Consider the following 12,109-nt stretch of genomic DNA (forward strand, 5'->3'; position numbering starts at 1 on the left):
TCATTTTGATGACTAATTTTAACCAAAAAAAACTGTTAAAGTTGACTTTTGTGTAAGTAAAGTGATTTGTTCAGTGCTTTCTGACATCATAGTTGTAAATAGCTTGTGAGAGTGAGAGAGTGAAATGTAAAGGGAGGCGGGGGCAGCCTACACAGGACTTTGTACCTGCAGGTCATTGGCCCAGCCCATCTAATTACCACAGTTACCACGGCCCTGTAAACCAGCTCCTCTCTTTCCATGTCACTGATTGGGCAGGGGGAGGGAGATTTGCTGACTTACCATTTCATGTCGGAGATAGTCTGAACCGGATAATGATATCATGGCCTGAAGTTCGAATCAAATCAAACTGTATTTGTCACATGCACGGAATACAACATGTGTAGAACTTACCCTGAAATGCTTACTTATAGGCCCTTAATAACCAACAGGGCAGTTCAAGAAGAGTTAAGAAAATATTTACCAAAAGACTAAAGTCAAAAATTATAATAAAAGGTAACACAATAATAATAACAATAACGAGGCTCTACACCGGGGGTACCGGTACCGAGTCAGTGTGCGGGGGTACAGGTCAGCCAAGGCAACTTGTACATAGGTAGGGGTGAAGTGACTATTCATAGATAATAAACAGCGAGCAGCAGCAGTATACAAAAGGAAAGGGGGGTCAATGTAAATAATCTAGTGGCGATTTCATTAATTGTTCAGCAGTCTTGTGGCTTTAGTCAGAAGCTGTCAAGGAAGGCCCTCGGTCCCAGACCTGGTGCCCCGACACCGCCTGCCATGCTGCAGCAAGAGAAAACAGTCCATAACTTGGGTGACTGGAGTCTCGGACAATTATATGGGCTTTTCTCTGACACCGCCTATTATATGGATGTTTGGATGTTCAGAAGCGCCTTAAGGTGCTACCCTCTGTAGCGCCTTACTGACAGATGCCGAGCAGTTGCCATACTAGGAGGTGATGCAACCGGTCAGGATGCTCTCGATGCAGCTGTAGAACCTTTTGAGGATCTGGGGAAGCATGCCAAATCTTGTCAGTCTCCTGAGGGGGAAAAGGTTTTGTTGTTCCCTCTTCACAACTGTCTTGGTATGTTGGACCATGATAGTTCATTGGAGATGTGGACACCAAGGAACTTGAAACTCTCGATCCACTCCACTACAGCCCCTTCAATGTTAATGGGGGCCTGTTCAGCCTGCCTTTTCCTGTAGTCCACGATCAGCTCCTTTGTCTTCCTTACTATGAGGGAGAGGTTGTTGTCCTTTCACCACACTTTCAAAGCACTTCATGGCTACCGATGTGGCAGTGGGAGCTTACTTGCTCGTCTACGGATTCTCAGAAGGCATCCCGATCTGTGCCCCTTTTCCTGCATCTTTTCTTCAAGCAAATTACGAGGATCTAGGCCTGTTTCAGTGAAAGCATGATATCCTTCTCGTCGGACACGTTAAAGGAAAAAGTTTCTTCCAGTCCGCGGTGAGGAATCGCTGTTCTGATGTCCAGAAGTTATTTTCGGTCATAAGAGACGGTAGCAGAAACATTATGTACAAAATCATTTAAAAAAATAAGTTACACAAAATGTTAAAAAAACTAAGAAAATAGCACAATTTGTTGGGAGAATGTAAAACTCCAGCCATGTTCTTCGGCGCCATCTTTTTTCGCGGGTAAACGGGGCGAGTATCTATGACTTTCAAGCTGTGTGTCTGTGTGTGTCTTTGTGTTTGTGTGCGTGTGCATGTGTGCATGCTCACGTGTGTGTGCGTGCATATTTGTCCAGTTGTACTGTATATTTCTGTCAGTTCTATTTTCATCTCGGGTCCCACTGTGCTGCAGCCACAAACACAAACACATCATCTGACAGAGAACAGAGCCTCACCTGAAGCATAGGATTCATCTCACCTCTGCTTTCTCTCTGCCAGAGTCACTCTCCCTGCCACTTACTCCTTTCCTTTCTTTCTTCCATCCCTCCCTCAATCACTTACTCACTTTCTGACACCTGAACTATATGATTCAGAAGAGAGCCTGGTGCAGTTTGTTCAATAGTAATTTCTCACCACACTGCTGAAAATGACTTGGTATTAGGCTTTCTCTTTTTCCCTTTCTTACACAGAGAATGGCAAATATGATGTGTAATGTGATGTGCCAGCTGGAAATTAAATGCATCTTTCTCTTTCTGACTTTCTCTCTCTTTTTCCCTTTCCCCTTTTCTCTCTTCTATTAGTCCATTCTAAAAATAAGAACCGGCAGACGTGCGTGAGGAAGAGTCTGATCTGCGCTTTCGCCATGGCCTTCATCATCAGTGTCATGCTCATCGCAGCCAATCAAATGCTGCGGAACGGCCTGGAGTAGCCATGCCCGGCCACGCCCACTGTGAGCGGGAAAAACAAACCTGCATGTGCATGATGACAGTGGGTGAGGTCATTTCCAGTTTCTTTAGAAGAAAAAAAACTACTTCAAAAATGCCTCACTGATGGTGACATACAAACAAAAACACTGACTGATAAACCACCAGATTTTTCTGGGTGAATGACAGTCCGACATCCAACGACACTGAGAAGCCAGCATGAGGAGTCCAGCGAGACCCCTCATAACCCCTTTACTCTGGCAGGGACATTCAAGGGCTGACTTTCGCTTACTCTGCTGTCTCTGTTCCCTAATGCAATAAAAACACAAGTACAGGAGTTCAGTACTCTTCTTCTCTTCCCTTCCCTACCCAGAGTCTTCATATGAAGGTACTTCAGAAGGCAATTTTAACTTCTTGCCTCAGAAGGCAGAATTCATGGTGGATTGAGACAGGCCCTCAGTGTATCTGTATAAGGCAGCATCCTTGTGGATTGAGACATATCCTCAATTGTATCTGTGTGAGAGAGATTGGAGTTAGGAATGCCTCCTGCGCTGCAGCCTGATGAGCCTGAAGAGCTACGGGATGCACCGCTGCAATCTGGCTATGCACACATGCACTTATGCATGCACTAACACACACACGCACACACACACGCACGCACGCACGCACACACGCACTTATGCATGCACTAACACACACACGCACAGACACACACGCACACGCACACACACACACACACACACACACACACACACACACACACACACACACACACACACACACACACACACACACACACACACACACACTGAATTAATTGGCCTGTTATTCTAGTTTCCTGAGGGTAGGTGGAAGCCAGCTCATCATTGGAGCATACAGTAAGGCTTTGGATGTGACAGGCATGATGGTGTCGTCTGCTGTAGGGCTGGTGTTTAAGCTGTTCTAGAAGCTTTCATCCGGAGTTAAGGAGTGAAATCGGTTGGTATTCTTGTGGCCAATATTTTCCCAATATGTAAAATTGACACCTCACTCTTACTTTCTCTGTGGAAGGTTTTCCAGTGCTAAACAGAACAGTGTTTGGAAGACCATAGCTGTGAAAAGTCTGGGCTGTAATTTACCTATGATCTAATTCCTCTTGAAGTAGGTAGGTCTGAACTCCTGTATTGTATTGACTCTCATGGTAATATTGAAACCACCTTCAGTTTTGCTGAGGACTGCTTGTAATAGCTACAGTACTGCATGCGATCAAGTCCAACGTCGATATGTAAATATGTATGTAACCCATGTTGTTGTTGTCTAAGTGTATTGGTTGACAGTGTTCTATGTGCATGATTGTTGGTACAGTCTGCTCTAGCAGATTTAGAGGTGGAGGGAAGGAGAGAGCACTGTGAAACCAGATGCTAATGCCTTCCACATCACAATAGACAGGCAGGTAGACAGACAGACACAGCTCTCTGGTCAAAGCCATAGAACCTAATAGAGATGTACTGAATGAAGAACACTAAACGGTTGTTGTTTTCTGTTACAAATGTGTATTTTTGGTAGGAACAGTCCATAATTTGTCGGTTCCTTCACCCACCCTTTTGCACTGTATAATAAGTCCCATCTATCCCCATGAGCAGAGAGGAGAGTAGAATCACAGACTGGTGCAAGAGCCCCATCTAGAGGTTGGCTCCAGAATTCTGATATTTTTGTAACAATTTGTGTGCTCTCCTAACCAGGGTGTTAGTGCAGCCTGCAAACACTTTTTTTCACCTTTATTTAACCAGGTAGGCCAGTTGAGAGCAAGTTCTCATTTACAACTGCGACCTGTCCAATATAAAAAACAAAGCAGTGCGACACAAACAACAACACAGAGTTACACATGGAATAAACAAGTGTACAGTCAATAACACAATAGAAAAAAAGAAAGTCTATATACAGTGTGTGCAAATGGCATGAGGTAAGGCAATAAATAGGCCATAGTAGCGAAGTAATTACAATTTTGCAAATTAACACTGGAGTGATAGATGTGCAGATGATGATGTGCAAGTAGAAATACTGGTGTGCAAAAGAGCAGAAAAGTAAATAAAAACAATATGGGGATGAGGTAGGTAGATTGGATGGGCTATTTACAGATGGGCTTTGTACAGCTGTACAATCTGTTAGCTGCTCAGATAGCTGATGTTTAAAGTTAGTGAGGGAAATATAGAGCCTAATATACCCTGAGCCGAGAGTTAGCAGGCCGCACTAACGCCAGGGACCAGAGCTAGTGCTCTGCCAACATGGTGTCGCTCTGCATACTGTAGTGCTCTCATTTATTACACGAAAGTTATGCGGAAATGTTAGCTGAATTATCCATCCCTTGTATTCAGATGTATAATCATCAGAACGTGAAATGTTGAAGTATAATATTATGATTCTTATCTATCTTATCTGTATTGAACGTTTTATGAAATGGTGAATGTTCTACCAAAATAAATGTTGGTTCGATTAACTGCACTGTTTGTGGAACATACCGTTGAAGTCGGAAGTTCACATACACTTAGGTTGGAGTCATTAAAATTCGTATTTCAACCACCCCACAAATGTCTTGTTAACAAACTATAGTTTTGGCAAGTCTTTTAGGACATCTACTTTGTGCATGACAAGTAATTCTTCTAACAATTGTTTACAGACAGATTATTTCACTTATAATTCACTGTATCACAATTCCAGTGGGTCAGAAATGTACATACACTAAATTGACTGTGCCTTTAAACAGCTTGGAAAATTCCAGAAAATGTTGTCATGGCTTTAGAAGCTTCTGATAGGCTAATTAGCATAATTTGAGTGAATAGGAGGTGTAGCTGTAGATGTATTTCAAGGCCTACATTCAAACTCAGTTCCTCTTTGCTTGACATCATGGGAAAAACAAAATAAATCAGCCAAGACCTCAGAAAAAATTGTAACCCTCCACAAGTCTGGTTCATCCTTGGGAGCAATTTCCAAACTCCTGAAGGTACCATCTGTACAAACAATAGTACGCAAATATAAACACCATGGGACTGCGCAGCCTTCATACCACTGAGGAAGGAGACGCGTTCTGTCTCCTACAGATGAACGTACTTTGGTGTGAAAAGTGCAAATCAATCCCAGAACAACAACAAAGGACCTTGTGAAGATGCTGGAGGAAACAGGTACAACAGTATCCATTGTTACGATAAACTACGAGTGGTGGGTGGAATCAGGTGCAGAGAGCAGGGTTCAGTCGTTTGTCAATTTTATTCACCGGCGCAACAAAACTGGTCACGCCAACACACAGGGCGTGTACAATTTCTCAGTCCAAACAACAGGACAAAATAGTCCGGAGAATAAAGACATGAACAAAATAACACCATCCAAACAGAGTAACAAGAAACAAGCCCGCACAAATACCCAGTGGGCCGAGTGCCCTTAAATAGCCTACAAACAAACCCTAACACAAAACAGGTGTACCCAATTACCCAATAACCAAAACAAACGGAAAGGGAATCGATGGCAGCTAATAGGCCGGCGACGACGACCGCCGAGCACCGCCCAAAGAGGAGGAGGCACCATCTTCGGCGAGGTTCGTGACAGTACCCCCCTGACGTGCGGCCCCCACAGTGCGCCGACCCCGGCCTCGAGGACGACCCGGAGGACGAGGCGCGGGGCGATCCGGGTGGAGGCGGTGGAAATCCCTCAAGAGGGAAGGATCTAAAATGTCTCTCCCCGGTACCCAGTACCTCTCCTCCGGAGCATACCCCTCCCAGTCCACAAGGTACTGCAAGCCCCTCACCCGGCGTCTCGAGTCCAGAACCGCTTGCACTGTGTACACCGGGGATCCCTCGATGTCCAGAGGGTGTGGAGGGACCTCCGGTACCTCACTGTCTTGTAGAGGACCAGCTACCACCGGCCTGAGGAGAGACACATGAAACGAGGGGTTAATGCGATAAGGACTTTAAATGGCCCCATACACTGCCGCCCCAGCTTCCGGCAGGGCAGGCGGAGGGGCAGGTTTCGGGTCGAGAGCCAGACCCTGTCCCCTGGTGCGAACACCGGGGCCTCACTGCGGTGGCGGTCATCGTCTCTCTTCTGCCGTTCACTGGCCTGCCTGAGAGAATCCTGGACTGCCCGCCAGGTCTCTCTAGGGGCGCTGTACCCACTCCTCCACCGCAGGCGTCTCGGTCTGACTCTGATGCCACGGAGCCAGGACCGGCTGGTAGCCCAGTACGCATTCGAATGGCGACATATCCGTGGATGAATGTCGAAGTGAGTTCTGGGCCAACTCTGCCCACGGGACGTACCTCGCCCATTCTCCTAGCCGGTCCTGGCAATACGACCTCAGAAACCTACCTACTTCCTGGTTTACTCTCTCCACCTGCCCATTACTTTCGGGGTGATAACCAGAGGTAAGGCTAACCGAGATCCCCAGACGCTCCATAAACGCCTTCCAAACCTGGGATGTGAACTGGGGACCCCGATCGGAGACGATATCCTCTGGAACCCCATAGTGCTGGAAGACGTGGGTAAATAGAGCCTGCAGTCTGTAGGGCCGTAGGGAGACCAGGCAATGGGAGGAGACGGCAGGACTTAGAGAACCGATCCACAACGACCAGAGCGGTAGTGTTCCCCTGAGATGGGGGAAGATCAGTAAGGAAATCTACCGAGAGATGGGACCATGGCCGTTGTGGAATCGGGAGGGGCTGTAACTTCCCTCTAGGAAGGTGCCTAGGAGCCTTACTCTGGGCGCATACCAAACAGGAAGAGACATAGAGCCTCACATCCCTAGCTAAGGTGGGCCACCAGTATTTCCCCCTAAGACCCCGCACTGTCCTATCAATCCCCGGATGACCCGCAGACGGTAGTGTGTGAGCCCACCGAATCAATTTATCACGGACACCAAGCGGTACGTAACTTCGACCGGTCGGACACTGTGTAGGCGCAGGTTCAACCCTCAACGCCCGCTTGATGTCCGCGTCCACCTCCCATACCACTGGGGCCACCAGCCAAGAGGCTGGAAGGATGGGAGTGGGTTCGATGGACCGGTCCTCGGTGTCAGCTCCCCACACCAGGCTTCCTGTGCATGTCCTTGGCCCAGTACCACCAGTGCCAGCACCACGCATCAGGCCTACAGTGCGCCTCGCCTCTCCAGCGCTGCCAGAGCCTTCCTCCTCTCCTGCGCTGCTGGAGTCTCCCGCCTGTTTAGCGCTGCCAGAGCCTTCCTCCTCTACAACGCTGCCGGAGTCTGCCGCCTGTTCAGCACAGCCAGAGCCTTCCTCCTCTCCTGCGCTGCTGGAGTGTCCCGCCTGTTTAGCGCTGCCAGAGCCTTCCTCCTCTACAACGCTGCCGGAGTCTCCCGCCTGTTCAGCGCTGCCAGAGCCTTCCTCCTCTACAGCGCTGCCGGAGTCTCCCGCCTGGCCAGAGCTGCCAGTCTGCATGGATCAACCAGAGCTGCCAGTCTGCATTAAGCAGCCAGAGCTGCCAGTCTGCATGGAGCAGCCAGAGCTGCCAGTCTGCATGGAGCAGCTAGAGCTGCCAGTCTGCATGGAGCTGCCAGTCTGCATGGAGCTGCCAGTCTGCAAGGAGCTGCCAGTCTGCAAGGAGCTGCCAGTCTACAAGGAGCTGCCAGAGCTGGCAGTCTGCATGGAGCTGCCAGAACTGCCAGTCTGCAAGAAGCCGCCAGAGCTGCCAGTCTGCAAGAAGCCGCCAGAGCTGCCAGTCTGCAAGAAGCTGCCAGAGCTGCCAGTCTGCAAGAAGCCGCCAGAGCTGCCAGTCTGCATGGAGCAGCCAGAGCCGCCAGTCAGCATGAAGCAGCCAGAGCCGCCAGTCAGCATGGAGCAGCCAGAGCCGCCAGTCAGCATGAAGCAGCCAGAGCCGCCAGTCAGCATGGAGCAGCCAGAGCCGCCAATCAGCATGGAGCTGCCAGTCAGCATGGAGCAGCCAGAGCCGTCAGTCTGCCAGGATCCACCAGTCAGCCAGACTCTTCCAGATCTGCCAGTCAGCCAAACTCTTCCAGATCTGCCAGTCAGCCAGACTCTTCCAGATCTGCCAGTCAGCCAGACTCTTCCAGATCCGCCAGTCAGCCAGACTCTTCTAGATACGTCAGTCAGCCAGACTCTGCCAGAACCGCCAGCCAGCCAGGATCTGCAGGGCCAAATACCTGCCTGAGCTTCCTCTCAGTGCTGAGCTTCCTCTCAGTGCTGAGCTTCCTCTCAGTGCTGAGCTTCCCCTCATTCCCGAGCTTCCCCTCAGTCCCGAGCTTCCCCTCAGTCCCGAGCTTCCCCTCAGTCCCGAGCTTCCCCTCATTCCCGAGCTACCCCTCAGTCCCGAGCTGCCTCAGTCCCGAGCTGCCCCTCAGTCCCGAGCTGCCCCTCAGTCCAGTGGGGTCCTGGGTGAGGACTACTAGGCCATGGTCGGCGGCGAGTATGGACTATCTAAGGACGCGAGGAAGAGGGACTAAGACTTTGATAGAGTGGGGTCCACGTCCCGTGCCGGAGCCACCACCGTGGACAGACACGGTGGCGGGGGGGGGGGGGGTCGGGTTCTGTCACGCCCTGGTGTAAGTATTTTGTGTTTTTCTTCAGTTATTTGGTCAGGCCAGGGTGTGGCATGGGTTTTTGTATGTGGTGTGTTTTGTATTGGGATTGTAGCTTAGTGGGGTGTTTTAGATAAGTCTATGGCTGTCTGAAGTGGTTTTCAATCAGAGGCAGGTGTTTATCGTTGTCTCTGATTGGGAACCATATTTAGGCAGCCATATTCTTTGAGTGTTTCGTGATTGTCCTTATGTCCTTAGTGTCCTTTTGTCTGTCGTGTATTAGTTTGCACCAGTATTAGGCTGTTTCGGTTTTCGTTACGTTCATTGTTTTTGTAGTGTTTGTATTTTGATTCGTGTTTCTTCAGTTCATTAAACATGGATCGTAATCTACACGCCGCATTTTGGTCCGACTCTCCTTCACACCTAGAAAACCGTAACATCTATATCCACAGTAAAACGAGTCCTATATTGACATAACCTGAAAGGTCGCTCTGCAAGGAAGAAGCCACTGCTCCAAAACCGCCAAAAAAGCCAGACTACGGTTTGCAACTGCACATGGGGACAAAGATTGTACTTTTTGGAGAAATGTCCTCTGGTCTGATGAAACATAAATAGAACTGTTTGGCCTTAATGACCATCGTTATGTTTAGAGGAAAAAGGCGGAGGCTAGCAAGCCGAAGAACACCATCCCAACCGTGAAACACGGGGGTGGCAGCATCATGTTGTGGGGGTGCTTTGCTGCAGGAGGGACTGGTGCACTTCACAAAATAGATTGTGTCATCAGTCAGGAAGTTAAAGCTTGGTCGCAAAGGGGTCTTCCAAATGGACAATGACCCCAAGCATACTTCCAAAGTTGTGACAAAATGGCTTAAGGACAACAAAGTCAAGGTATTGGAGAGGCCATTACAAAGCCCCGACCTCAATCCTATAGAAAATGTGTGTGCAGAACTGAAAACGCGTGTGCGAGCAAGGATGCCTACAAACCTGACTCAGTTACACCAGCTCTGTCAGGAGGAATGGGCCAAAATTCACCCAACTTATTGTGGGAAGCTTGTGGAAGGCTACCCAAAACGTTTGACCCAAGTTAAACAATTTAAAGGCAAAACTACCAAATGCTAATTGAGTGTATGTGAACGTCTGACCCACTGGGAATGTGATGAAAGAAATAAAAGCTGAAATAAATCATTCTCTCAACTATTATTCTGACATTTCACATTCTTAAAATAAAGTGTTGATCCTAAATGACCTAAATATGGAATTTTTACTAGGATTAAATGTCAGGAATTGTGAGAAATGTATATCGCTAAGGTGTATGTAAACTTCCGACGTCAACTGTACATACTAGTGTGTTTATTGGAATTATGTATGTCTTTCCCATGGCAGAAAATCTATTTTCTAATCACATTGAAGAGGTTTGCATTTAAGTATGATCAATGAATGTCCCCTTTCATTTTAACATCATGCTTGGATGGATGGCTCCTCTGTGAAGTTTTCATATGTGTTTTATAATGTCAAAGTAAAAGCACTGATTTGTGTGCAATATCATCTTGCAGATATAGTAGGCCGCACTGGATTTAATATTGTTTAGACCACCAATTTAAGCCTAATAGATGGCAAATTCTCTCCTCATTCATTATATAATGTATTCTGTCAAACTGGAGCTTGTTCCTTATTTCGCTGTTTTGAGCCGTCACCCTTGTCCGCTTCATTAATGGTACCCTAATACATATGTAGCGCACTACTATTGACCAGGGCCCATGGGGCTCTGGTCAAAGTATTGCACTATAGAGGGAATCGTGAGTCATTTGGGACACAGCCCTGCCCTAACCCCACGATACACTGTAATACCAGGGTATCGTCAGAGCCTTATGTTTATGAAGAAATAAATACATAGTAGCCCACATAAAAGGCTCTAGCCTGGGTATATTATACAGTTACAGGTGATGGAGCTGTACCTGCCCTCACAGAATCAATGCATTTCTTAATAATTAAAACTGATGGTGAATTAGGCTGGAAAACTAACACAGTCTCACTTCAGTAGCATGGTGGATTGCCTTCGGAAAGTATTCAGACCGCTTGACTTTTTCCACATTTTGTTATGTTACAGCCTTATTCTAAAATTGATAAAATCGTTTTTTCCCCCATCATCAATCTACACACAATACCCCACAATGACAAAGAAACAACAGTTTTTTAGACATTTTTGCACATTCATTAAAAATAAAAAAACAATATCACATTTACATAACTATTCAGACCCTTTATTCAGTACTTTGTTGAAGCACCTTTGGCAGCGATTATAGGCTCGAATCTTCTTGGGTTTGACGCTACAAGCTTGGCACACCTGTATTTGGGGAGTTTCTCCCATTCTTCTCTGCACTTCCTCTCAATTTCTGTCAGGTTGGATGGGGAGCGTTGTTGCACAGATTCAAGTCTAGGCTCTGGCTGGGCCACTCAAGGACATTCAGAGACTTGTCCTAAGCCACTACTGCTTTGTCTTGGCTGTGTGCTTAGGGTCGTTGTCCTGTTGGAAGGTGAACCTTCGCCCCAGTCTGAGGTCCTGAGTGCTCGGGAGAAGGTTTTCATTAAGGATCTCTCTGTACTTTGCTCAGTTAATCTTTGCCATGACCCTGACTAGGATCCCAGTCCCTGCCGCTAAAAAACATCCCCACAACATGATACTGCCACCACCATGCTTCACCATAGGGATGGTGCCAGGTTTCCTCCAGATACGATGCCTGGCATTCAGGCCAAAGAGTTCAATCTTGGTTTCATCAGACCAGAGAATCTTGTTTCTCATGGTCTGAGTCCTTTAGGTGCCTTTTGGCAAACTCCAAGCGGGATGTCCTGTGCCTTTTACGGAGGAGTGGCTTCCGTCTGGCCACTACCAAAAAAGGCCTGATTGGTAGAGTGCTGCAGAGATGGTTGTCCCTCTGGAAGGTTCTCCTATCTCCACAGGGGAGCTCTAGAGCTCTGTCAGAGTGACCATCAGGTTCTTGTTCACCTCCCTGACCAAGGTCTTCTTCCTTGATTACTCAGTTTGACCGTGCGGACAGCTCTAGGAAGAGTCTTGGTGGTTCCAAACTGATGGAGGCCACAGTGTTCTTGGGGACCTTCAATGCTGCAGACATTTTTTGGTATCCTTCACCAGATCTGTGCCTCGACACAATTCTGTCTCAAAGCTCTACAGACATTTCCTTCGACCTCCAGGCTTGTTTTTTTTCTCTGACATGCACTGCCAACTGTGGGACCTTATATA

General features: G+C 47.7%; 1 protein-coding gene across 2 annotated transcripts in view; it reads left to right on the plus strand.

Moving 5' to 3' along the window:
• Nucleotides 1-5,914, plus strand: part of LOC135552896 (calcium-binding protein 8) — a 107,137-nt gene extending 101,223 nt beyond the window's left edge. For both annotated transcript variants that reach the window (XM_064984830.1, XM_064984829.1), the window contains exon 6: nucleotides 2,211-5,914. In XM_064984830.1, the coding sequence (XP_064840902.1) occupies nucleotides 2,211-2,338 (128 nt within the window). In that variant the 3' untranslated portion in view covers nucleotides 2,339-5,914. The remainder of the gene's footprint in view (nucleotides 1-2,210) is intronic.
• Nucleotides 5,915-12,109: the final 6,195 nt, after the last annotated feature.

This window comes from Oncorhynchus masou, chromosome 13 (genome assembly GCF_036934945.1).
Source record: "Oncorhynchus masou masou isolate Uvic2021 chromosome 13, UVic_Omas_1.1, whole genome shotgun sequence".
NCBI classification, from domain to species: Eukaryota; Metazoa; Chordata; class Actinopteri; order Salmoniformes; family Salmonidae; genus Oncorhynchus; species Oncorhynchus masou.